General features: G+C 47.8%; 2 protein-coding genes across 3 annotated transcripts; both read left to right on the top strand.

Annotated features, from left to right (window-relative positions):
- Positions 1–787: 787 nt before the first annotated feature.
- Positions 788–13,897, top strand: POP7 (POP7 homolog, ribonuclease P/MRP subunit). Of its 2 annotated transcripts, none has more exons than XM_080677881.1 (2): positions 788–1,075; positions 13,037–13,891. In XM_080677881.1, the coding sequence occupies exon 2, from the start codon at positions 13,047–13,049 to the stop codon at positions 13,467–13,469; it is 423 nt and encodes a 140-aa protein (XP_080534007.1). In that variant the 5' UTR covers positions 788–1,075; positions 13,037–13,046; the 3' UTR covers positions 13,470–13,891. The 2 variants fall into 2 exon arrangements, with proteins under 2 accessions (XP_080534007.1, XP_080534006.1); XM_080677880.1 differs by lacking the exon at positions 788–1,075 and adding an exon at positions 12,525–12,713 and having other exon boundaries at positions 13,037–13,897.
- Positions 13,898–23,912: 10,015 nt separating this feature from the next.
- On the top strand, positions 23,913–26,719 carry EPO (erythropoietin). Its single transcript, XM_080678060.1, has 5 exons — positions 23,913–24,346; positions 24,873–25,015; positions 25,277–25,363; positions 25,650–25,829; positions 25,999–26,719. Exons 1-5 carry the CDS (start codon positions 24,334–24,336, stop codon positions 26,155–26,157), a joined length of 582 nt encoding a protein of 193 aa, XP_080534186.1. The 5' UTR covers positions 23,913–24,333; the 3' UTR covers positions 26,158–26,719.
- The last annotated feature ends 665 nt before the right edge of the window (positions 26,720–27,384 follow it).

The following is a 27,384-nucleotide window of genomic DNA, read 5'->3' as shown; positions in this document are numbered from 1 at the left end:
TGAAGACCCAGTAGAGGAAAAGGCTTCCCCGTTAGCCAAAGTGCAATGCTTGGACTTTAAGACCCGCAAGGCCCAGCTAATTCCAACACGAACCCGGAGGCACGCTGAGGAATCTCCGGGGGGCGAGGGGCATTCGGGTCCGCGGCGCTCGAGCGGGTCTGGTGGAGGATGCTGGCAGGGGGAGACCGGGGACCCCTGGCCGGGTTTTGGAGGGGTCGGAGGACGACCGTTAGGAGCGCGGGGGTGGGAAGGAGGCGGGCCGGCCCGGAGGACAGCGTGCCCTTCAGGGAGGGGCGCCAGGTGCCCGGGGCGCGGGCAGCCGCCCCCCGGGAGGGACGGTGGCGCTGGAGGCCGCGCCGGGAAAGGGGCCGACAGGGGGGCTAGGAAGCGGACGCACCGGGTGGCAGCGGCCTCGAGAGCGGCAATGAAGGTCCGTGCCGGCAGCCCGCGCTCTGGCTCTGGCTCTGGCTCTGGCTCTTGCAGGCTCAGCGCGGCCGCCTCGGCGTCGGGGGCGGGCCTGCCCCGGGCCGGGAGCCGCGGCGCCGCCGAGCGCTTACCACGGCTGGCGGGAGGCGCGGGGCTCCGGTCGCGGGGCGTGGGCGGCGGCGGGCGGGCGGGCGGCGCGCGTCTGGCTGGGGGCGGCGGAGGCGGCAGGGGAAGGGGCGCTGGCGCTCCCGCGGTGGCCGCTCCTCTCTGTTTGTGTTTGTAGCAAGATGGCTGCCCGCCTCGCACCACGTGACGCGGACGCGGGGCCGCAGGGCCGCCCCCTCCGCCGCCACCGCCTCCCGCCGCGGCCCGGCCGGCTCCGACCCACACGGCCTCGCCAGCTCTCCGCGCGCCCTGCTGGGGCGGCCTGCACGCCCGCCGCCCCCAAGCCCCCCGGCACGTGACCCGGGAGCCCGGGTGGTCACGTGACGCGGGGCTCGCGGCGGTCGGGGGGGGTGCCCCCGGGGTACTCCCTGGCTACCCCGGACACGTGACGCTCTACCGTCGTGGAGGCCGCCGCTAGAGACATCGCCGGCTTCTGAGCAGTCAGTCGGCTTCCTCCAGGAAGACCGCCTGTGTTGAAAGAGAGGTGCGTTTATCAGGTGTCCTAGGATACATGCAATAAGTGAAGGAACCTACTGATTTAAAACAGCCCGAGGCAGTACTGGCTGGTGAGACGTGGAGTTTTGACTGGCTCTGCCATTGACTAAGAATTGACTCTCTTTTGTGGTAACTAGGAGATAATGTTGTTCGCTGTCCCATCCTCGGCCCACTCCACTCCCTTCCTGGAGTGCTGAAATAATTAAAATAAGTGAATGTGAAAGGCTTTGAAAGGATGATAACTACTATGCAAATGTAAAATGTAGATTGACACTCCTTTGTTTAAAGAGGTTTTCAGGAATGACTTTTCTGAATCCCTGAACCTTTTAGGATGAAAAAGTTTTGTATGTTTTCACGATTTTTCTTGGAAGTCATTCTAGAATGTATATTCTACCGCCCAGCTTCCTAAAATAGCTGTTACCAAATACAAAATAATCCTTCTCAAAACAGGGAAAGTAAATTCAGACTTGTGCCATAACCAATAGCGGACCTTAGGAGCAACCAGTAAAGCCTTTTGTTCCTGCACCGAATACCTTCCTCTCCCCCCAGGCTTCTCTGCATTTGTAGTTTTAGTGTCCGTTTTTTTCAGTTCCCTTGTCCTTCTTGCAGACAGGATCCCTGCCTCTGTTGTCCGTCAAACAGGCTGGAAAATGGCAGTTGTTTAAAGCAAGGGCTTCTGTCCTGGTTCCATCCATTACCAACTATGGCCTTGGACAAATTATTAATCTCTCTCCTCTGGATTATATAATAAAGCACTTAACACAGTGCTTGGCACAGGGCAAGTACTCCACAAATGTTAGTTAATAGCGGCTTTTGATTACACACAGTCCACAATATTCAGATTATTAACATTGTATGAAAATGTTTCAACAGAATCCAGTCTTAGATCAGAATTTTTCTCCTAGAATATGCTTGTGACAGCTGGGGTATTTTTGTTTGTTTTTTTACTCAAAAGCTTTTTGCCCTAGCGGGTTGCTCAGTGGATACAGCGTCAACCTGCGAATTGAAGGGTCCTGGGTTGGATTCCTGACTAGGGCATGTACTTCAATTGCAGGCTCAATCCCTGGCCCAGGCCCTAGTCTGGGTGCCTGTGGGAGGCAACCAATTCACATAAGTGTTTCTCTCTCTCTGCCTCTCCCCCTCCCTTCCACAATCTCTAAAAATCAATGGAAAGATATCCTCTGGTGAGGATTAAAAAAAATATTTTTAAGCTTTTGTTGTTGCTTTTTGTTTGTTTTTTAATTTTGTTAGATTGTGTTCTGGGTGGTTGGAAGTTATCAGCAGTCTAACTGCTGAATGAGTGAGGTCTTAGCATATCTTATTATTAACTAGAGGCTCAGTGCACGAATTTGTGCACGGGTGGGGTCCCTCGGCCTGGCCAGCGATCGGGGCCCAATTGGGCTGTCTTGCCCAGTCCCCGATGGTGGCTGATGGGGGCCGGCCGGCTGGGGAGGGACCACAGGAGGGGTCCAGAGTGTGTCTGGGACATCTTGCCCAGTCCCAATCTGCTGGACCCCAGCAGCAAGCTAACCTACCAGTCGCATCTGTCCCCTGGTGGTCAGTGTGCATCATAGCAACTGGTTGAGCAGTCGACCAAACAGTTGGACACTTAGCATATTAGGCTTTTATATATATAGACTAGAGACCCAGTGCATGAAATTTGTGCACGGGGAGGGGGGGGAGGGGTCCCTCAGCCCGGCCTGCATCCTCTCCAATCCGGGATCCCACAGGGATGGGGCCTAAACTGGCAGTCGGATATCCCTCTCACAATCCGGGACCACTGGATCCTAACCACTTACTTACCTACTGGCTTGATCGCTGCCTAACCGCTCCCCTGCTGGCCAGATGGCCCCCAACTGCCCTCCCCTGCCGGCCTGGTTGCCCCCCAACTGCCCCTCTGCTGACCTGCCTGGTCGCCCCCAACTGCCCCCCTCCCAGCCTGGTCACCCCCCAAGTGACCCCCCTCCCCTGTCGACCTGCTTGCCCCTAACTGCCTATGCCTTGGCCCTGCCACCATAGCTTTGAAGGACGTCCGGTCTCCCAGTCTCCCAGACTAATTAGCATATTACCATTTTATTAGTATAGATTAGCAAATGTGAGATTGTAAATTATGGTAGAGAAATGGTACATGGGCAAAGGGACCTCTGTGCACTGGGAGCAGTAGGTGACAGTGGTGGCTTGTGCTGAGCTGAAAGGAAGGGCAAGATTTAGGTACATTTAGAAAAGTGAGCATCCCCTTGAGAATAGTGACAATGCAGGCTGATAGGAGAAGAGGACCTGGATTGCTAGTTAGATGAGAAGTGAAGTGAAATTTCAGTTCAGGCCTTGAATGCTACCATGGAAATGGTTTTGATCCAAGTGTAGCACTCACTAGATGCAGTGAGTCAAGAAGAGCAAAACTGCCAATGAGAATGAAAAAAAAAAAAAAAAAAAGAGCAAGACTGACTCCACAGTATAAAATTGGAATGATCCCCCATGGTTCCTGTGTGCCAGTTTGTGACCCTGGGCAAGTCCTGTCCCTCAACTGTAAAATGGGAACCAACCGTGGTGCTGATGATGACACTATGGAAATGAATCCTATAAGCTCCCTCTTTGAGAAAGGAAACTATATCAGACAATCTCTCGTGCAGTATTAGAGAAAAAGTTTACAAACAAATCACTTGGACCTAAAATATTTTTTATTCAGCCAAAACCGGTTTGGCTCAGTGGATAGAGCGTCGGCCTGCGGACTGAAGGGTCCCGGGTTCGATTCTGGTCAAGGGCACGTACCTTTGTTGCGGGCACATCCCCAGTGGGAGGTGTGCAGGAGGCAGCTGATCAATGTTTCTCTCTCATCAATGTTTCTAACTCTCTATCCCTCTCCCTTCCTCTCTGTAAAATATCAATAAAAAAAAAAAACAAAAAAAAAACTACTCCAAATATATAAAAAAAATATATATATATTTTTTATTCAGATACTATGCTGTAAAATGTCTTGGTCTGTGTTGTTTTAAATTTGCAAGCTTTTGAACTAAACAGAGATTTAGTTAGATCAGTGGTCGGCAAACTGCGGCTCTTTGGCCCCTTGAGTGTGGTTCTTCCACAAAATACCACGGCCTGGGCGAGTCTATTTTGAAGAAGTGACGTTAGAAGAAGTTTAAGTTTAAAAAATTTGGCTCTCAAAAGAAATTTCAATTGTTGTACTGTTGATATTTGGCTCTGTTGACTAATGAGTTTGCCAACCACTGAGTTAGATGATTAATCTATATCAGGGGTCCTCAAACTTTTTAAACAGGGGGCCAGTTCACTGTCCCTCAGACCGTTGGAGGGCCAGACTATAGTTTAAAAAAAAAACTGTGAACAAATTCCTATGCGCACTGCGGGCCCGGGACGAGTCAGCTGCTAAGCAGGACAGGCAGCGGCACCCAGCGGGCCGGATAAATGTCCTTGGTGGGCCGCATGTGGCCCGCGGGCCGTAGTTTGAGGACCCCTGAAAGGAAGGTCAAATAAGACTAAACAGCCAAGGCGGGGCTGGGTGGAGGGTGATGCGGGGGAGGGGAATAGGGGACATCTGTAATACTATCGTCAATAAAAAACAAGCTTAAAAAAATAAAAATAGAAGATTCATGCCCCACAAAAAAAAGAGACTAAACAGCCAAGCTCTGCCTTTTTTCCTAAAGGAAGATTCCTCTGTGGTGTTTACCTTCAATGAAATGTTTTAGGTAAGGACCATCTTAGTGTCAAATCAGCTCATTACAGAGCTTGGCTTCACCCAACTAATTGTGAACCTTTATATTTATCTGGATGTCAAAGTTTGGAAAACATATTTTAGATAACATAAAAAGACACACAACTTAACCGTTCACAAATTATTCTTATTTTTAATTATCAGACAAAATGGGCTTTAATTTACTGCATTCAGAATTAGTTTCTACTAAGTTCTTTGGTCCACCAAATGTAATTTCTTATCAAGTGACCAGTGACCCACATTGCTAAATCCACTGGCCAGTATCATATGTGGCCTCTCAGCAGCATATGACAGAATCAATCACTCCCTCCTCCAGAAAATGCTTTCTTCACCTGGCTTCCATACTCCCTTGGATTTCCTCCTATCTCACTAGCTGCTCCTGAGTCCTTTGCTGGTTCCTACTCTCCTCTCCTATCTCCAATGACTTAGTCCTTCTAGACCTCCTCTTCGTAACAGGAGGAACTACACAGGATATGAGTCCCACTGCTAGAAATTCTGTCTCAGCTTAGCCATTGCTTCCCCCAAGGTCTTATTGGCTATTTCCCCTTGGGGGTCTACCAAATTCCTGTACTTTCTCCCCACTGGTCATACTATTTTTCACATCTTGTTTGCCTTCCACACTAACTATGAGCTGCTTAGCATGGTATTCTATGTTGTTACCAGTATTCCAACCATCTAACAGGGCTCCTTGATCCCACCTTTATTGCTGAGTAGTATTCCATGGTGTGGATGTACCACAGTTTTTTTTAACTATTCTCCTGCTGAAAGACACCTGGCTTGTTTCCAGTTTGGGATATTATAACTAAAACTGCTATGGACATGTGTGTACAGGTTTTAAATACTCAGGAGAGTTCTTGCTGGGTCGTATGGTGAGTATATGTTAAGCTTTACAAGAAACTGCCAAACTGTTTTCCAAAGTGGCTGTATCATTTAACATTTCCACAAGTGGCATATGAGAGATCCATACATATGTATGACAAGTTTCTCTGCATTCTTGTCAGCACTTGGTATTGTGAAAGATTTTTATTTTGGATATTCTAATAGGTGTATAGTAGTAATGGTTTTAATGGCTAATGATATTGAACATTGTATGTGCTTTTTTGGCATCTTGATGGTATCTCATCAAGATTTTTGCCTGGCCCTAGCCGGTTTGGCTCAGTGGATAGAGCATCGACCTGTGGACTGAAGGGTCCTGGTTCGATTCCAGTCAAGGGCACATGTCCAGGTTGTAGGCTCAATCCCCAGTAGGTGGTAAGCAGGAGGCAGATGATCAATGATTCTCTCTCATCATTGATGTTTCTATCTCTCTCCCTTTCTCTCTGAAATCAATAAAGAAATATATATATATATATATGTATATATATATATTAAAAGACTTTTGCCTATTTTCTAATTGAGTTGTTTTCTGTCTCTTGAATTTACAGTGTTCTATATATATTCTGGATATAAGTCCTTTGTTAGATATATGATTTGCAAATATTTTCTCCCAGTCTGTGGCTTCTCTTTTCATCCTATTAATGTGCTCTTTCACAGAGTAAAATTTTTTAAAATTTTGGTTGACATACAGTTTATCAATCTTTTTGTTTAATAATACATGGTGCTTCTGGAGTTGTGTCAAGAAACTCTTCACCTGACCCTATGTCATGAAGATATTTACCTATGTTTTCCTCTGAAAGGTTTACATTTTATATTTAGACTTATCATCCATTTTGTGTTAATTTTTTTCATAGAGCTGAGGTTCAGTTCTTTGCTTGTTTGTCCAATTGCTTTAACACCATTTGCTGAAAAGACTTTCTTTCCCCATCCAACTGATTTTACACTATTGTCAAAATCAGCTGGCTGTACTTGTGTGAATCAATTTCTGGGTTCTCCGTTCCATTTTACTGATTTTTGTGTCTATCCCTTGGTAAATACCACACTGTCTTGATATTGCGTTTATATTTTAAGTATTAAAATCAGGGAGTATGATTCCAACTCTTTCTTTTTCAAAATTGCTTTAACGTGCCAAAACCGGTTTGGCTCAGTGGATAGAGCGTCGGCCTGCGGACTCAAGGGTCCCAGGTTCGATTCCGGTCAAGGGCATGTACCTTGGTTGCGGGCACATCCCCAGTAGGGGGCGTGCAAGAGGCAGCTGATCGATGTTTCTCTCTCATCGATGTTTCTAACTCTCTATCCCTCCTCTCCCTTCCGCTCTGTAAAAAATCAATAAAATATATTTAAAAAAAAATTGCTTTAACGTTTCTTATCTTTCCATATAACTTTTACAACAAACTTGTTTAAATCTGCAAAAATTCTTGCTGGGATTTTCATAGGAATTGTATTAAAGCTGGAAATCAATTTGAAGAGAATTGATATCTTTACTGTTAAATCTTCCAATACACAGACATGGTATAGCTCTGTATTTACTTAGATTTTTTATTTTTTTCATCAGCATTTGTAGATTTTTAGCATATAGATTTTGTAGATGTTTTGTTAGATGTATATGTAAATATTTCTCCCACCTCCCCCCCATCTCTGCGGTAACTATAAATGGTATTATTGTGTTTAAAAATTTAGTTTCCAATTGTTTATTGCTAGTGTGTAGAAATACAATTGATTTTTTATATGTTAATCTTGTATACTGCAAACTTCCTAAACTTATTTATTATAAGTTTTTTATAGACTCTTGGGATTTTTTATGTATATAATCATGTCATCTGCAAATAGAGACAGTTTTATTTCTTCCTTTCCAATCTATATCATTTTCTTGCCTTATTGCATTGGCTGGAACTTCCAACAATAAGAGTGCTGAGAGAAGACAGTCTTTTAAAAGAAAGGTGGCCATGCCCGGCCTGTGTGGTTCAGTGGTTGAGTGTGGGCCTATGAACCAGGAGGTCATGGTTTGATTCTGAGCCAGGGCACATACCGGGTTGCTGGCTCAATCCTCAGTAGGGGTCATGTAAGAAGCAGCTGGTTGATGAGTCTCTCATCATTGATGTTTCTTCCTATCTCTCCCTCTCCCTCTCTGAAATCAATAAAATAAAAACAAAAAGAAAGGTGGCCAGTCTTTTACCATTAAGTATAATGGTAGTTGTAGGTTTTTTGTAGATGCTCTTTGTCAGGTTGAAGAAGTTTCTTCTATTCTTTGTTTGCCTAACATTTTTTTTTATCATAAATGGAATGCTTAATTATGTTAAAGTTTTTCTGCATAAATTGAAATGATCATGTGAACTTTTTTCTTTAGACTGCTAATGTGATATATATATATATATATATCCACACACACACACACAAAAGAAACTTTATTTAAAAATACTTTACAGCCCTAGCCGGTTTGGTTCAATGGATAGAGCATCGGCCTGTGGACTGAAAGGTCCCACGTTCCATTCTGGTCAAGGGCACATGCCCAGGTTGCAGTCTTGATCCCCAGTAGTGGGTGTGCAGGAGGCAGCCAATCAATGATTCTCTATCATCATTGATGTTTCTCTCTCTCTCTCCCTTCCTCTCTGAAATCAATAAAAAATATGTTTAAAAAAATACTTTACAGACATGGGTGCTTGAAAAAGCTCTTTAGTTAACTGTTTATAAATGAAAAAAATTAATAAATAACATTAGTACAACAGACCTGAACATGAACACACTGGCAAAACAAATGGACTTAAAATGGAAATGGATCTTATTTTTTTAAAATATATTTTATTGATTTTTTACAGAGAGGAAGGGAGAGGGATAGAGAGTCAGAAACATCGATGAGAGAGAAACATCGATCAGCTGCCTCCTGCACACTCCCTACTGGGTATGTGCCCACAACCAAGGTACATGCCCTTGACCGGAATCAAACCTGGGACCCTTGAGTCCGCAGACCGACGCTCTATCCACTGAGCCAAACCAGTTAAGGCTGGAAATGGATCTTAAAGCTCTGCTGTTTTCTATAGGAATATTTCCCTGCTGTTTTTCTTGTTTTTTTTTTTTTTTACAAGTGAAAAAGATTAAATACTGTGAATATAAAGTTTCTTATATTAATGACACACTTTTAAAATAGCCAACAAAAATCTCACCTGCGCTTTCTGTTTAACTTCCACACTGATGCACAAAGCGAGGCTCTTTGTCCTGGAGAAGCATCAGCTCTCCGGCCCCACCCAGGCCAAGAATGTTAAGTCACAAATAAGGAGAACCTTAGAGAGAACTGTTTCTATCTCCACATTCTTTATTAGTTAAAGGCAGGGAAGAACTTAGAAAAGAGAGAGAAAAAAGTAAAATGCTATTACATAGAAAACATTTTTTTTTCCTTTCCCCCCTGAAACCTAGTGGTCACAATTCTGAAGACAGGCTCTTGGTCACAGTTCTTGCTGCCTTTTCCAGGGAAAACTCGATCCCCAGAGAGGGCACTCACTGCTTAATGCTCGAAGTCTGAAAGCTTCCAACAAAAGGGAGGCATAATGTGGTAGATATCTTTGGTTTTCTTATATTGCACCATCTTTGAAATAAGCTTCACTTGGTCATGGTTTATAATTCTTTTTATATATAATAGTCCCCACTTACCTGCTGGGGAGACATTCCAAGACCCAAGTGGCTACCTAAACACACACACACACACACACACACACATTTATATATACTGTGTTTTTCTTTTATTTTTTAATCTTTATTGTTGAAAGTATTACATATGTCCCTCTTTTGTCCCCCATTGACCCCTTCTAGTCTGCCTCTGCTCCCATCCCAGGCCTTCACTACCCTATTGTCTGTGTCCATGGGTTATGCATATGTATATGCATACAAGTTCTTTGGTTGATCACTTCCCACCCACCCTTCCTTCCCCACCTTCCCACTGAAATTCTGCCATCTGTTCTATGACTCTTTGACTCTGGATCTGTTTTGTTCACCAGATTATTTTGTTCATTAGATTCCACATATGAATGAGATTATGTGATACTTATCTTTCTCTGACTGGCTTATTTCGCTTAGCGTAATACTCTCCAGGTACCTCCATGTTGTCTCAAAGGGTAAGAGATCCTTCTTTTTTACTGCTGCATAGTATTTTATGGTATAAATGTAATACTCTATTTTTCTTATACATACATAGATTTTCACTTAAAGGAAGCACTTTATGGCTTCTCTTTGGCATATCTGAATTGCCAGCCTCACTACTCTTGCTCTTTGGGGTCATTAAGTAAAATAAGGGCTACCTCGACAGTTGATCTGATAACCAAAATGGCTTCAAAGTGATTAATGGATGGGTAGTTTATACAGTGTGGATATGCTGGACAAAGGATTGAATCAGGAAGGCGAGACTTCATCACACTATTAAAAGTAGCACGCTGGCCGAAACCGGTTTGGCTCAGTGGATAGAGCGTCAGCCTGCGGACTGAAGGGTCCCGGGTTCGATTCCGGTCAAGGGCATGTACCTTGGTTGCGGGCACATCCTCAGTGGGAGGTGTGCAGGAGGCAGCTGATCGATGTTTCTCTCTCATCGATGTTTCTAGCTCTCTATCCCTCTCCCTTCCTCTCTGTGAAACATCAATAAAATATATTTAAAAAAAAAAAAAGTAGCACGCTGTTTCAAACTTATGAATTATTTCTTTTTAAAAAAATACATTTTATTGATTTTTTTTACAGAGAGGAAGGGAGAGGGATAGAGAGTCAGAAACATTGATGAGAGAGAAACATCAATCAGCCGCCTCCTGCACACCCTCCACTGGGGATGTGCCCACAACCAAGGTACATGCCTTGACCGGAATCGAACCCAGGACCCTTCAGTCCGCAGGCCAACACTCTATCCACTGAGCCAAACTGGTCAGGGCACTTATGAATTATTTCTGTAATAGCCCATGTAACATTATCAGAAGCAAGTTGACCATGGGCAACTGAAACCTTGGAAAGTGAAACCAGGGATAAAGGGAGACTACTGTTGAGTTCAATTTGCTAACATTTTGTTGAGGATTTTTGCATCTTTGTTCATGAGAGATATTAGTCTGTAGTTTTCTTCTTTTGTATTTGCCTAGCTTTGACCTCATAAAATTAGTTGGGAAATGTTCCTTCCTACTCTGTTTTCTGAAAGATATTGTGTGTGTGTATAATTCGTGTCATTTCTTCTTTGGTAGAATTCACCAGTGAAACCATCTGGACCTAGATATTTCTTTTTCTAGAGGTTTTTCTTAAAGCTATTAATTAAATTAATAGTTATAGGGCTATTCAGATTACCAATTTAATCTTGAGTGAGTTTGGTTGGTTGTGGTTTTCTAGGAATTGGTCCATTTCACCTAAGTTGTCAAATTTATGTATGTAGAGTTGTTTGTATTATTCTCTTAGTATCTTTCAGTGTATGAGAGATATTTAGGGCTATTCCCGCTTTCATTTCTAATAATCAATTTTATTTATCTTTTCAAAGCTTCTGAGTTGAGTTTTTTTATTGTCTTTCTATGTATCATTGATTTTTGCTCTTTATTATTTCCTCCCATCTTATTGCTTTGTCTTTATTTGGCTCTTCTTTTTCTAGTTCCTTGAGGTAGAAGCTTAGATTATGCTTCCCTTCTTTTAAAAATACTGAGCAGTTGTTTCAGAATACTCCTTGGTTCCCGGAAGAACTATTTGTCCATTAAAACTCAGCTCAGGTGTCACTTCTGAGGCAGAATAGGGTTGTAGCCAGCCTTTCCTCCTCACCTACTACCTCGCCCTCCCTCATTACCATCCAAACTGGTGGTTAATGAAAGAATCTGAAGCTAAAAAAAAGAGAACTATGGGATTTAACTAGTGCTGGGAGTTCTTTCTAACCTGCAGTAAAATAAGGTTAGACTCCACCCTAGGCAACTAGAGAGGGGCCTGAGGGCCATAAAAATTCCAACTCACTTGTGTAGGCTTCCAGTTTACAAGGTTATATTGGGCTTCACAACTGCATGGCAAGACAGGAACTACCCCATTTGAATGATGGGAAAACTCAAGCAGAGTAGTTCGAGATCCCCAATGCAGGTCTAACGCATTTCCAAAGGACACTCTCCAGAAGCTGCACCAATCTGGGCCGAGAACTTCTCCCCACTGGTCGAGGGAGCCAGGATCACCCCGCCCTCCAGTGCTTTGCCTTGCCCTGCCCGCTAGGGGGCGCACGTTCCTTCTCCCAGGTCTTGGGAAGCAACCAAAGAACCGGTGGGTGATAGTTGAGGGGAGTGAGTTAGCGTACCCCCAGGGAATCGTGAAACCTGGGCCTCATAGCTTGGATCCCCAAGGGTGGGCCCGGGATCAGGCCGGCTACAGGCAAGGGAGAGGGGCAGGTCCCCGTGAACTGCAGGGGGTCCAGGGACGCTGTCCTCTGTCGAGGGCCACCCCTCACCGTTCAGTGGCCCCCTCCGTATTCGAGCAACAGGGACTTTGGGCGAGAGTTCAGTTCTGTCAACTTTGTCACGCCTCCTCTGACCAGAGGAACTGCGATGGATGCAGGAGCCCACCCTGTCTTTAGGCTCCTTTGCGATCCCATTCTTCTGAATTCACTGCATTCCCTGCTGTCATTGCAAGACCCTCACCCACATTGTTCACGCCCCTAGAATAGCCGCTTTCCCCACCACCCCACAAGACCCCTCTCTCACCCCAAGACCCCTCCGAGGGCCAGGAACTTGGTCTGGCCTAGGGAAGCTGACCCTCCTCCTCCTCCTTTGACTTGGTACCCGCCCCCTGCCACTGGGCCCGCCGCGGAGACACGTGTTAGATCCCATCACTCCCGGAAGTCTCGCGTTACTGAAACACTTCGCGCGGTTGCTCGAGCGGCTCTTGACTAGGGGCGGGGAACACGGAGGCTGGGAAGGCGATTCGTGGATCTCGCAGAAGCCCGGTGTCGCCTGCGATCTGGCGTTCCTGTTGAGCGCCCCTTTCCTTCACTTTTTCGGGTCTGGGGTCCTGGCTGCACCCTCTACTAGGCCGGTTGGCACAACACGTAAGTGACCTGGCAGGGGAAAGGGCCGCGTATGCAAGGAGGCCACTCTGGACCGGAGAGGGTAGGCACGAAAGAGGGAAGGGGGTGGTGGAGGGGCTTGAGGTTGGGGGCGATGTAATGAATGAATAGAGCTGGCGGTGGAAGATACGCGGAAGCTCGGGGGTAATGGGCGGGGACTGAGGCCGGAAGCGAAGAGGGGCACTGAGTGCGCCCCCTCCTGGTTACACCTTTTGGACAGGAAATGGACTAGAAAAGTAAGCGAAGTCGCTTGTCACCCCTCGCTGATCTTGTCTCCCCCCCCCCCCCCCCCCCCCCCCGGCCAGGGCACGCAACATGGCAGAAAACCGAGAGCACCGTGGGGCCGTCGAGGCTGAGCTGGATCCAGTGGAGTACACCCTTCGGAAGCGACTGCCTCACCGCCTGCCCCGGAGGCCCAATGACATTTATGTCAACATGAAGACTGACTTTAAGGCCCAGCTGGTCCGCTGCCAGAAGCTGCTGGACGGTGGGCCGCGGGGTCAGAACGCATGCACTGAGATCTACATTCATGGCTTGGGCCTGGCCATCAATCGTGCAATCAACATTGCCTTACAGCTGCAGGCGGGCAGCTTCGGGTCCTTGCAGGTGGCTGCCAATACCTCCACAGTGGAGCTTGTTGATGAGCTGGAACCAGAGACTGATACACGAGAGCCGCTGACCCGCATCAGAAACAACTCGGCCATCCACATCCGAGTTTTCAGGGTCACACCGAAGTAATTAAAATGAGTCTGGCTCACTTTATCCAGCCACCCTCAGCTAGGCTCAGGTATGACTCTCCTTGTACTGAGTACTGTCATGGACCTCCTGCTAGAGTCAGGAAAAGCCTGTCTTCTCATAGCCCAAAGGATTCTGAATTGAGAGGGAGAGAGTGTCTCTTGCTGGGCCCAAGCAATAGGCCTTCCTGAGTCTTTGTGGTCTGTAACCAACCATTGTCCAATAAAAAGTATCGAGTTGTGTTAGCGTCCATTCACCCCACTGCCACTGCCTTTTCCTTGTGTAAAGTCTGTGTGTGCTTGAAAAGAAGAGTAGGAAACCTGACAAATATGTAAATGTAGGAGGGAAACTTGAAGTGCCTTCACAGAGAGTATACATTGTACTATGGATAGTGTAACAAACTTTAATACAATGCAGAAGCCTGACAACCCAATGTTTGCTTTAAAATTTCTCATTCTTTCAGAGGCAGGCTGAATGGATAAGGTGTACACTTTTGCCTGCTGAATGCAGCTGGGATAGTTGTATGCTCAGAAGCATCAGGCTCTGGTAGAGGTTCCCAGGCACAGAAAAGGTGGGGGTTTAAAAATGAAAGAAGCAAAAACTAGGGTCTCCTGTGTATCAGCCTCTGTGGTAGGGATTGGCACATGGCTTCATTCATTTCTTGGTCCTGCAGAGCCCAAATTGTTCTAAGCAACTATGGTCCAGAGCTCTTCAGACCTTTCTGGCTGGGCTGCTCTCGTGGGAAAAGAAAGCCTCTCCCCTGAATTACTGGGCACACATAAGTACTTTTTGTTTGGATAGTTTTAGAAAGATCAGATTTCTCATGTTTATCAAACCAGAGTCATCTAAAGCAATGTTTATCAAAGTGGTTGGTGTTCCATTTGTGGGTCTTGAAATCAATGTACTGGATCATAGACTTAAGAAGCAAGTAGAGTCCTACCTGGTTTGGCTCAGTGGATAGAGTGTTGGCCTGCAGGATGGAGAGTCCCTGGTTTGATTCTGGTCAAGTGCACATGCCCAGGTTGTGGGCTCCATCCCCAGTGTGGGGCCTGCAGGAGGCAGCCAATCAATGATTCTCATCATTGATGTTTTTTTCTCTCTCTCCCTTCCTCTCTGAAATCAATATTTTAAAAAAACAAAAAACTTCAACCCTCAAAGACGATTAAAAAAAAGCAAGTTGAAGAAAGTGCAACTTAAATGGCAGTGTTGTTGCCAATTTTTCAGTTAACAATGTGTTTATATATACACACTAGAGGCCCAGTGCATGAAATTCTTGCACAGGTAGGGTCTCTAGGCCTGGCTGGTGAGGCCTTCCTTCTGGCTGCCAGCCAGGGCCTTTCTTCATTCTGCGCTGCGTCCTGGTGCTCAGCGCACGTCATAATGAGCAATTGAATTCCTGGTCTCCTGGTCAAACTCCCAGGGGGATAATTTGCATGTTAGGCTGTTATATATATATAGAAGATATGTACTAGGTATGTAAATTGTTTTACTGTGGTTGAAATCAAGTTTGAAAGCATCTGATTTAAATGTTAGTAACAATTTTATTATAGGTTGTTTGAAGGTAGTTTGATTTGGGTTTTGAAAATCAGGCTTCTCATTTATTGAAATCCCTTCTGGCTTGAGTATTCCTATTGATGAGGGACTTTGATGCTGGGTGAGTGACTGCCAGTAAAGTGGATTCCTTACAAAAGGACCAGTGCTTCATTCAAACAACTAAACATGCTGAGTACCTACTGTGAGCCAAGGCCTGGGTTGGGCCCTGAGGATACAAAGGGGTGGATATAAAATGGCCTCTGTCTTCAAGGAGTTCATCATTTATTTATTTTTTAATATATATTTTTTATTGATATTTCACAGAGAGGAAGGGAGAGGGTAGAGAGCTAGAAACATTGATGAGAGAGAAACATCGATCAGCTGCCTCCTGCACACCTCCCACTGAGGATGTGCCCGCAACCAAGGTACATGCCCTAGACCGGAATCAAACCCGGGACCTTTCAGTCCGCAGGCTGACGCTCTATCCACTGAGCCAAACTGGTTTTGGCACAAGGAGTTCATCATTTAATTGGAAAGGTGGATATACAGTTTTTGTGAATGAGGAAGATGTGTTATAAAAGAATTAAGAGTAGTCATGATATGGAAATGTGGAAAAGGAAATGCTAACTTCTTGGTGGTGTCCAAGATGGTTTCACCTTTGACTTGGGTTTTGAAGGATGAATAGGAGTTTGCCAGGCAAAAAAAGAAGGGAGAGGGCACATCTGGTAGAGGGGTTGATATACACAAAGGCGGTTCATGAACAGGCAGGACATGTTCTGGGAATGGAGGGCCACTTAGTGGCTAGAAAGCAGGAGGTGAGGGAGACATGGGAGATATTCCTATCACACCTCTTACCCCATACTCCTATCATCTTTGATTGCAATGGTCCCTTATCCTGGAGCCCCCCAGTAGCAGAGGGAGCTGGATGGAACTATGTGTCTCCCTGCACGTATGTGTTCTTGTGTCTACGCTTCTGGCCTGGGCCCAGCTGAGGTGGTGGCAGGCAGCCTTTTGCATTTGGTTTGTTTTGGCAGCTATGTCTCCCAGACTATTTGTTTGTTGTTTCTACTCCATGTTCTCTCACTGCTTGCCAGTGGGGCTTCCCTCAGTGGCAGTTTTATAGAAATAGCCCTTGAACATTGGACAGTGTGGGGGCTCACCCTTGAGTGTGTGGGGGCATGTAAAAGATGAGGGGAAGACTTCTGCATCTATTGGAGTCCATGCATGGTGGGTAGGGCAAGGGACTCCATCCCATTTGTAGTGAGGCTGACTCTGGCTTCTGTCCACCCTCCATCCCCAACTTCTACTGGCTCTCTGAAGTGTCTTTCATCAAAACTTGGGAAACGGGGGAAGGTATGTCCAAATGCAGTTTCCCTCCCTTCTTTTTACTCAACAGCTGCAGAGCCCACAATGAGTGCATAATAACCTCCTACTTCAAAAACATCCTCAGAGGCGAGAATTCAAATGCTTAGCTTGGAAGTGGGTGTAGACATTTGTTCATCATCCGTAGCGTTGTTGAGCATCCTTTAGTTGTAGGGATTTGCGTTAGGTGCCAGGCCTGCCTGGAGAGGTATAAACCGTTGGTCCTGTAAAGTCTAATAGGAAGCAGGACAGATAGATTTAAAAAGACAAATAATTTGCATAGTGTTTGGAACGGTCTGGGTTTTTTTAAAGGCTACTATTGTTAGTATGACATTTTGCTAAGGAATGGTTTGGAGCCTCTTAACGTAACTAGGGAGAGGGGAAGGAAGGTGATTTGTGTGTGTTTGATTCACAAGGCTGGGTTATTAGTTTTATCAGCTTTTCATTGTGGTTGCCTGGTAGGGAAGAAGGCCCTCAGGACACATGAACTAGTTTGGATGGGCTGATAAGTAAGTCCCATATTATGTCCCAGATGAGTTCCTGGTGCTTGGTCAGGAGTTGGGGAAAGAATGGTATGTTCCACATGCCTTTTTTTGTTGTTGTTAATCCTAACCTGAGGATATTCTTTTCCATTGATTTTTTTTTAAGAGTGTAGAAAGGAGGAGGGGTGGGGGGGGAGAGAGAGAGGGGGAGAGAGAGAGAGAGAGAGAGAGAGAGAGAGAGAGAGAGAAATTGACTTGAGAAAGACATCAATTGGTTGCTTCCCGCACTTGCCCCAATCCGGGCTAGTGAATGAACCAGCAACCCAGGTACATCCCCTTGACTAGAAATCAAACCCGTGATCCTTCATTGAGGAGGAGGATGCTCTAAACACTGAGCACACTGGCCAGGGCCCACATACCCTTTTGAACCGATGGAGAAGTTGGACTAGAAGTATGTGTCTAATGCAGTTCCTTAGGGAAGAGATGTCCAGCTGCACAGAGATTTGGAGTGAGGCCAAGGCCATCCCACCAAGAAAGAAGTTTGTGAAAATGACCACTTAAGACACCATCTTCCTAATGGCATGGGTGCTTTTTAATTTATGTTTTTTGGTTTAGCCATGTATAATATGAACTCTTTTTAAAAATTGATTTGAGAGAGAGAGAAAGGGAGAGAGAGAAACATCGACTTGTTGTTCTACTTATTTATGCATTTATTGGTTTTCTTGTATGTGCCCTGACGGGAGATAGCATATTGGGACAACACTCTAACCAAATGAACTACCTGGCCAGGGCTGTATTATTTTTGTAATAAGAAAAGTTAATTTTTTACAAACCCTGTTCTTCTGTTCTCTATCTAGGTGGGGTGATCAGGGAGCTAGTCTTCAAACTGATGAGATAACCTCAAGGAGAAATGATTTCACTGCCCAGTCCAATAAGGAATTAATATCTAATGGATGGATGGATGGGTGGCTGCACAGTAAGACAGCTTGCTGTCTACTCTATAACAAGCCTCCCTTGAGAAACATCAAATGTCTTGTCACTGGAAATATGCAAGCAGAGAGCTTCATCTTCACGAGACCTCCTAGGTTCCTTCCAAGTCCATGCATCTTGTTTGCTGCAAGAAAAAGATACTAAATACCTGAAAATACTAAAATTATTTTCTGGTTCATGAAATAAGACATGAACAGAAGTAGAAAGAGCCTATGGGACCACCAGTAGAATTCATGCAAAATCCTTAGTCCCTAAGCTCCATGTTAACAAAATGAAACTTTTGTATTCACAATTGTACATCTGCGAAGACCTTACATAGGAGAAAAAAATTACTCCCATTAATATTGCAAGTAGTGTTTGGTTTCAATTAGGACTTTCTAATTTTATTTTTGCTTGGACAGGAAAGTTACTCTGGCCAATTTAGTAGCTCTGTCTTCTGATATAGGATGGGTGATGTGGGAAGAGGCTTAGGAATATTCAGCGGTACTCGTGAGCTAGAGTTCCTAGGATTGGGCTGACACTTTTCACAGAAATCTAACTGGAGGAAGTGGTTCAGGAGCTTGAGATAGAGGTATTGGTGCTCTGGGAGCCCTGCTTTAAGGACTCAAGTGCTTGGGGGATTCAAGAGTCAAGTAACTGAGAAAGGTAGCCTCATAATGCTTATCTAGAGTGGGCCCACAGGCCTCATTCAGTCCAAGGGCTTTGAGCTTCTTTGGGGACCCACATTGATGGGGCAAGAAATTCTTGGTTGGCCCTAGGCTTTGAATAAATAAAGTTTGAGTCTTGTCTTGATATCTGTGTCTTAAGCCATCTCTAACTCCCACAGTGACTCCATTTCACCCAGTTGTATTCAGGGGCAAGTGTCTCCCAAGTGCAGTCAATGTGCCCAGCTCCCCAGAGGGAACAGTAAAAGATGTTGGAGGAAGGTCAAAGAATATGCTGGGGGTTTGGTCTCCAGGCCTCCAAAGTGAGAACAAATAGCTGGTATAATAAAGCAGAGAGCGTAGAAATCATAGTTAGCATTTGTTGATTACCCTATGTCAGATATTACATAATCCCACCATAGCCCTGGGAAGGGATTACTATGATTTTCACCATCCCCATTCTACAGAAACAAGGTTCAGAGATAAAGTCATAAGGCGGTGCTAGCTAGTAAGTGGCAGGGCTCAGGCCACCAATCTGGGCTCCCTTGTTTACTGAACTACCCCCTTAAGTCGCCAGGTTACAGCGCTGCTTACCCTCTCTCCCAAAAACCTGGATCTGGTTCTGGCTACTTGTGGCCAAGAAAACAGCCCTTGCCTCAATTTCTCCAAATTGATCTTTGCATAGGATTTTCCTTCTCCAGCAGGAAACCCTTCTCCAGCATTCTTGCTCCCTTTCCAGTTTCCCAAGGGCCAGGAAGCCCTCCCCCACCCCATCCTCGGCCACCTCACTTCCCAGCACAGAAGGTCTTCTGGGCCATTGGCTGAACTCTCTGAGTCAAGCTGAGAAGCAACTGCTTGGAAAGCAGGGCAGGAGAGGCCCAGAGCCCTCCCTCCACTCCCCCTTATCCCCAACCCAACTCCAGGCAGCTGGGGCTTCATGCTGCCTGGGGTCTGGGACAGCTCAGGGGGGCTGTAAATTTGCTTCTCCTTGGATTTTCAATCTGAATTGGCTGCCAGGAAGACTTCATGGAACAGAGCCTGCCTCCACCCCCGCCATCCTCTGGTCACAACGGTCCCTTTTCAGATCCTGCCTCAGTGGCTATCTTCACAGGAAGTGGAGGGAGGCCTCTCAAGCTCCCAATATCCCAGAGCTAGGTTGTGCAGGTATGGCTCTGGCAAGCACTCTAAGGATGAATGGCTTACTTCCCCTCTCTAGGTCAATCTTTGGCTGAGGTGTCTGAAGTGGAGGGACCACATAATGGCATATAAGTGATAGCCATAAACAGGAATCATGTTCAGTGCCACATGAGTACCACAGTGAACAAGGCCTGTCAGACACTGTCCTTTGCTCTCTGCTCTGATTAACAGGGCACCTGTGCTGCATGACTCCCGAGAGTACCATTCCCATCAGAGTCTCTGAATGGCACCCCCTTGAGTTGTGCAGTGCTCACCTTGACAGTTGTACATGGTGGCCCTGCCAGTGAGAGACCTAAGACATGTAAGGATGGCAGCACAGAGGAAGAAGACAACTTCCTGCTGGGGGATCTGGGAAGGTTTCATAGAAGAGGTAATGCTTGCGTTTGGTCTTTGAAGGACAGGAGAGAGAGTGTGGGCAGGTGATCACGTGGAAGGCATAGGTTGAGCAAAGGGCAGGAAGCTGAAAACCATCTAACTGTGCTTGTGTGGTGAACAAAGTAGGAGAATAGGCTGGAGAGGTCGGTGGATGGCAGAACACAGAGGGTCTTAGTTCTGAGGCAACCAAGAGCCATTGCAGACTCCTGCTCAGGGGAGTGACTCAAATGAGGCTATTCAATAAGAAAGTTAGTCTAATGGCAGGGTTGGGGTTAACTGGAGGGGTCAGTGAGGAGACCTGCAGTGGTCCTGGGACTGAGTCAGCATCATGCCAGAAAAATAGAAGCAGGAAGATGGAGGGGGTGCTGGGCAGGAGATGGTGAATTGGTGAATGTTGGAGGGAGAGCCCCAGGTAGCTTCCTGTTTTCTTCCTTATCCTCAGGGTCCCCCGATGAGGACAGATAGGTGGACCCTTCTGGGCAGTATCCAAGAACACCTGGGTTGAAGTTGTCCTCCAAACCAGCCTCTGCCCTCCAAGCAGGATTACACAGTTTAGGGATTGGGTGTGGGGTGGACCAAGATCCTCTCCTCTACCCTCTCTCCCAAGCTGCAACCATAGCTTTCTCTTTGAAAGCCACAGAGGATGAGCCAGCACTACCCCTGTCCAGTAGGCCCCAGCACCTGTGCTCATGACCCATCTTCCTTCCTTTCTTGAAGGTAGGGGCCTCTGACAAATTGCTGTCAGAGGGGAGGGAGGAGCAGGTCCCACAGCCCAAGAGGCTCCTCCTCTCCTCCCTCTCTTCAGGCTGTGTCCACCCCACCCCCATCTGTTCCTGGTCTCTTCATGGTCAGGTCAGGGCAGTGACGCAGGAGTCGGGAGTTGAGGACTGGGAGAACAGAGCCTGGGGGTTGGGGGGTTATGGACAGAACACATGTGCGGACGTGTGAGGACGTGAGTGTGCATGTGCTTGTCTCACAGCTGGGATCTGGGAAGGAAGCAGAACTGGGTTCTGAAGGCCAAGAGGGGCTGGGAATCTGCCTGGTGCTGAGAGGGAAACTGGGACCAGAGGGCATAGTGGGGCGTGCAGACCCACATCCAGTACACCAGATTCGAGGAGGGCTCCCAAAGCAGGCTCGAGGTGAGCTGAGGGCAGGAGAGCAGAGTGGGAGAGAGTCAGGTCCTCATTACTTCCGCCAACCTCTCCATCTTTCTGAACCCCTCTTTGATCATGCCCTCCCCTCACCCCTTTATGTCTTCCTCCCTCACCTCATTCAGGTCTTCTTCATTTAGGTCAACCTCTTCTCAGCATGCGTCCCTGCTTGCCTGATCTAAAATTGCAACCTCTTCTAACACTCCTGGTCCCCCCTTCTGTGCCTGTTCTTAGTCCTTATTGCCATTGGAGATCCTCTTTTACTCATTTTGTGTTTGTCGTCTGCCTCTGTACTAGAATGTTAGCTCAACCAGGGCAGGCATTCTCGTCTGTTTCATGCACTGCTCTATCCCCAGGTCCTGGCCAAGAGTAGGTATTTATATATATAGATTTCTTGAATGAATGAATATTCATTTCATTTTTTAAAAATTCCTCACTGAGGATATGTTTCCATTGATTTTTTAAAATATATTTTATTGGTATTTTACAGAGAGGAAGGGAGAGGGATAGAGAGCTAGAAACATCGATGAGAGATAAACATCGATCAGCTGCCCTCCTGCACACCTCCCACTGGGGATGTGCCCGCAACCAAGGTACATGCCCTTGACCGGAATCGAACCCTTCAGTCCGCAGGCCGACGCTCTATCCACTGAGCCAAACCGGTTTCGGCTGTTTCCATTGATTTTTAGTTTTATTTATTTATTTTTTGAAAAAATATTTTTATTGATTTCAGAGAAGAAGGGAGAGGGAGAGAGAAATAGAAACATCAATGATGAGAGAGAATCATTTTTTTTCTTTTTTTAATATATATTTTTTAATTGATTTCAGAGAGGAAGGGAAAAGGAGAGAGAGATAGAAACATCAATGATGAGAGAGAATCATTGATCGGCTGCCTTCTGCACACCCCACACGGGGGATCGAGCCTGCAACCTGGGCATATGCCCTGACTGGGAATCAAACTGTGACCTCCTGGTTCATAGGTCAATGCTCAATCACCAAGCCACACCAGCCTAGCTCCACTGATTTTTACAGAGAAAGGAAGGGCGGAGGTGGGGGGGGTGGGGGGGGGTGGGGGGAGAGAGAGAGAAATATCTGAGAGAAAAACATCAATCAGTTGCCTCCCATACGTACCTGATTGGGAATTCAGCCCACAACCGAAGTATGTGTCCTGACCAGGAATCGAACCCACAACCTTTTGGTGTATGGGATGACGCTCCCCAACCAACCCGGCCAAGGCTGAATATTCATTTCTTGAAGAAACAAATATATTTTTTTTTTTAAAAAAAGATTTTTAGAGAGAAAGGAAGGGAGAGGGATAGAGAGATATAAGCATCAATGAGAAACATCATAATCGGTTGCCTTCTGCCGGCCCAAGAGTAGGCATCGAGCCAAAAACCCGGGCATGTGCCCTAACTGGGAATGGAACCGTGACCTCCTGGTGCATAGGTTGATGTTCAACCACTGAGCCACACCAGCTGGTGAAACAAAATTTCTTGAATAAACGAATGAACATTTCCCAACAAAAGCCAAATTCCTTAGAGTGGCATTCAAGGAACCTGACCCCTCCCTAACCAGCACGCTGGTCTGATCTCTACCTCTCCTTTTCATATGCTATGCACCCGACCCTCCTTTCCCTTTGCGTAACTGGCCTCCCACACCCACCTCACATCTTTTCCTGTTGAAATCCTACCTGCCCTTCAAGGCTGAGCTCCTTGTCAGCTCCTCCATTAGAGCTTCCTTGACTTCCCCTACAGGAGCTCTCCCTCTTCCAAACTCTTACAGCTGAGCTCTGTGCACTCCAGTCCTCACACACTGCCCTGTGTACACATCTTGTCTCTGTGGTAAGCTACTAACTTCATCCAGGAGACAGGAGCTAGGTCTCAACACATCTTTTTGTCTTGCAAAGTGTGTAGTCAAGTGTCTTGCATAAAGAAGGCACTGAACACATGAATAAAATATTTCTAATATCATGAGACCAGGTAGCGAGTGAAGGAACTTATATAACTACCTGCAGGACTTTGCTGTCTTATGAAACCTGCCCGAGGTTAGGCCTGGTACTTTCATCATACCCATGTGACAGGTGAGGACACAGGCTCAGGGGCTGAGGCCATTTTCTAAGGTTTGAGAGGCAGCCAGCCTTGGTCCCGGCTTTAGGAAGATTGCTCTCCTGCCTCAGGGTTTCCTACAATTCACAAAGGATTCGCTGCAAATCCGAACTGCCATCACTCAGGGGATTAGCTTTATTTCAGAGTTCGTAAGAATTCTGCCACACAGGCTGACCTGTATCACAGGACAAAGGAAAAGATGTCTAAGTGCGTGTATGTCCTACAGAGCATACCATGTGATTTGTGCCCTAAAAGTTCAATTCCTGGGTTTTCAGGGTCCTAGAAAGTGAGGAGGAGGAGAAGACCCCCACATTTCTGGCTCCATACACCATCACATTCCTCAATATGAACAACACTGGTTCTAGAACAAGTACAGGGGCTGTGAGAAGAAAGGCAACTGACTTGTCCCTGCCAGCAGCTTCCAGATTCAGCGCCTTTGCAGAAACCTAGGCACTTCCAGCTCTGAGCCCCGCTCAAGACCCGAATGCCCCCCAGGGAGGCGTGGGGGCCCCTAGCCTTTCCCAGAGTGGCCTTCCTTCTAGGCGCAGGCGTCCTGCCCATCCCGCTGGTGCACACCCAGCTGCACCTCCCGGAACCGGGATCAGGCGGGCAGAAGGGTATTCCTGCACCCGCGCCTGCCGCGCCGCGCCGCTCCCGCCCCGGCGAACCCGCGACCCAGGCGTCCTGCCCCCTGCCCTGACCTCATGGCCCCCACCTCGGGCGACCACTCACGCACACAGCCTCCCGCCACCCCCACACACGCACGCACACATGCAGATAACAGCCCGACCCCCGGCCGCAGCCGCAGTATCCCGGGCCAACGCCGGCCGGTCGCCTCGCCGCACGTCTTCCCGGACGCTGGCCCTGCGCTTGCTCAGCCCGACCCCCGACTCGGCAGCCCCTGGACAGTGAGCCCCCTCCTCCGGCCTGTGGGGTGGCCCAGACCCATCGAGTTTCCCGGGATGAGGGCTCGGGGCACGGGCGCCGGGCGAGCCCCTGGTCGCTGAACGGACCCGCGGGACACGGAGATGGGGGTGCGCGGTGAGTGTCGCCCGCAGGGGAGCTCCCGCCCCGGCCCCTGTTTGAGAAGGGATTTGCCGCTAGGACTGCTGGCCCAGAGGTGGCTGGGTTCAAGGACCCACGACTTGCCGAGGGACCCCGGAAGGGCAAAGGGGGTGGGGCAGCCTCCACGTGTCGGCCGGGCTTGGGGAGTCCCCGGGAAAGGCAGAATGTGACCTGGAGACAGGAACAAGGTTTGGGGGTTCGAGGAAAAGAAAAGCGGCTATGTGGGTGGGGAGGAAGTTGATACCTGGGTCCTGGAGCAGCCAACGGGATCTGCGAGAGGGGAAGCCTCTGTCTCAGCCGGATTGAAGTTTGGCCCGAGAAGTGAGCCGGTGGCTGGGGGGTGGGGTGTGCGCTCGGCAGCAGGATTGAATGAAGGCACAGGAGGCAGAATCAGAGCGCTTGGAAGACCAGCCCAGGCGAGGAGCGGGATGTGTGAACCTGCCTCGCCGAACTAACACTCCTCCCCTCCCTTCCTCACACCAAGCCTGGCTCTCTTTTCTAGAATGTCCTGCCTTGCTGCTCCTGCTGTCCTTGCTGCTGCTTCCTCTGGGCCTCCCAGTCTTGGGCGCCCCTCCACGCCTCATCTGTGACAGCCGCGTCCTGGAGAGGTACATCCTGGAGGCCCGGGAGGCTGAAAATGTCACGGTGAGACCCCCTTCCCAGGACATTCCACAGAATTCACTCTGAGGGGCTCAGGGGCCTCCTCCAAAATCCAGGAACCTGGACTCATTCCTGGCACTGGGTTCAGGCTGGAGGTGAGAAGCCAGAACCCCAGTAAAACTGATAAAACCGGTAGCCCCTTATGCACACCTGGAAGCTAGGTAAGGGGCAAAGCCAGAGGGGCTATGGCCTGTGGGCTGGGCTGAGAGCCCTTGGGGCACTGACTCCCTGGGGTTGTGCTTTTAGATGGGCTGTGCTGAAGGCTTCAGCTTCAGTGAGAATATCACCGTCCCAGACACCAAGGTTAACTTCTATGCCTGGAAGAGGATGGAGGTGAGTTCATTTTCCCTTCCTCTTGGAGAGTCTCATTTTGGAAACTTCATAGGGCAGGAGGGAGAATGATACAGAGAAGAAATGGAGTAGCAAAGATGAGGACTGAATGGAATATGTTAATCTGTTCATTCATTCATTCATTCATTCATTCATTCATTCATTCATTCATTCCACAGACCCTTTTGCACGCCTTCTGTTTGTTTGCTCAGCTTTGTGCTTAGGGAGGCTGAGGGAGGAATAAGGGGTGGCTTGGGCCCAGCTGACTCCAAGTCTCTGCTCCTTTTAGGTTGAGCAGCAGGCCTTGGAAGTCTGGCAGGGCCTGGCTCTGCTCTCAGAAGCCATACTGCGAGGCCAGGCCCTGTTGGCCAACTCCTCCCAGACATCTGAGACCCTGCAGCTACATGTGGACAAAGCCATCAGCGGCCTGCGCAGCCTCACCTCCCTGCTTCGGGCACTGGGAAGCCAGGTGTGTAGGAATAGACCCTCCCTCACACTCTGCCCTTTCTGTAAAATGGGAGAAGGGCCCTACCAAGGAACACTGAGACTTTCCTCATACCCCCTCCAATTCTGTCCTGGTTCCAATCTCCCTCCAGGGTCCCTGGCACTGCAGTAATCTTGTATTCTCTCCTTGACAGAAGGAAGCCATCTCCCTTCCAGATGCAGTGGCCTCTGCTGTTCCACTCCGAACATTCACTGTTGATACTTTGTGCAAATTTTTCCGTATCTACTCCAATTTCCTGCGGGGAAAGCTGAAGCTGTACACAGGGGAGGCCTGCAGGAGAGGGGACAGGTGATCAGATGCTCCCACCCTGGGCACATCCACCACCTTGCTCACTACTACTGCCCATGCCACGTCTCCCACACCACCACTCCCGACCCCCATCAAGGAGCTATCAGCTCAGCACCAGCCTGTCCCAAGGACACTCCAGGACCAGCGGTGACATCTTAGGGGCCAGAGGAACTGTCCAGAGTTCAACTCAGATCTAAGTATGTCATAGGGCCAGTCTAAGGCCCTGAAGCAGGAAAAATTCAGAGGAGATCATCTTAAACTTGGACGGTGCCATGCTGGAGAGACACCAAACTCATCTCCATGCCCTACAGAACTGTGATGCCAGGACAAGCTGGAGGGCAAACACCTCTTTTTGCACCTACCAAGCAGGGATAGGATGGACTGGAGAATTTAGGTGGCAAGTCATGAATTCTCTAGGTCTCCATGGGGGACTCCATGACAGCAAGATCCCCCTGGATAATGAAGGTGGTGGGAGACATGAGGATGGGATGGGGGCTGGCCCCTGGCTTTATATGTTTTTGTGTGTTTTTCAATCTCACTGGCAAGAAATGAAACCATAACATGGCTCTTGGCTTTTCTGTTTTCCTGGGAGCCCACTACTTCCCTGGCTCTGCCCCCATCATGGCAGCAGGCAGCAGGCCTGGGAAATCAGAGGTGGAGGGAGTCGGGCCCTACGTGCTGCCTTGCATGGCCTGTCTGACCTCTTGACCCACTGGGCGTAAGGCCACAAGCTCTGCCCACACTGGTCAATAAGGTGGTTCCATTCAAGGCTATTCCTCTGTAGGCAGCTACCAATGCTTATTCTTTCTGCCTCTTCTTCTCTGTGACCCCTTTAGCTAATGCCACATTCCCAGCATCAGTCTTTGCCACCTCAGTGCACCAACCCCCTTTATATCCAGCTGACCTCTTTCCTTGCCTGGGGATGGTCATCATGAATATTCTGCCCCTAGACTTGCAGAAGGCGCAGTAGACAACAGTGCAGAAGCCGCTTTCCCAGACAGCTGGCTCCCTGAGCACTCCTCAGTGCCTGTTGCTTCTCTAGGTAGCTCACTTCTGTGACCTCATTTATTCCTCACACAGCCCCATGAGAAAGTTACCGCTGTCATTCCCATTGTACAGAAAAAGAAGTAACTTGCCCAAGACCAAGGCAACAGGAATTCCCCCAGCACTCACCCTCCCCTCTTCTGCTTATTCCTTCCACATAATCCCTACCTGTTCCCTGCTCCTCTGG

This window comes from Plecotus auritus (genome assembly GCF_963455305.1).
Source record: "Plecotus auritus genome assembly, chromosome: 7".
In the NCBI taxonomy this organism is placed as follows: domain Eukaryota; kingdom Metazoa; phylum Chordata; class Mammalia; order Chiroptera; family Vespertilionidae; genus Plecotus; species Plecotus auritus.
Note: the sequence above shows the minus strand (reverse complement) of the source record. Positions and strands in the feature narration are given on the sequence as shown.

What these genes read in the sequence shown, in the direction of transcription:
- POP7 (XM_080677880.1), top strand. Translation starts at nt 13,047, where the DNA reads ATGGCAGAAAACCGAGAGCACCGTGGGGCCGTCGAGGCTGAGCTGGAT.
- EPO (XM_080678060.1), top strand. An exon ending in GGGAGGCTGAAAATGTCACG is followed by an intron (nt 25,016 to 25,276) that starts GTGAGACCCCCT and finishes TTGTGCTTTTAG; the next exon opens with ATGGGCTGTGCTGAAGGCTT. An exon ending in ATGCCTGGAAGAGGATGGAG is followed by an intron (nt 25,364 to 25,649) that starts GTGAGTTCATTT and finishes TGCTCCTTTTAG; the next exon opens with GTTGAGCAGCAGGCCTTGGA.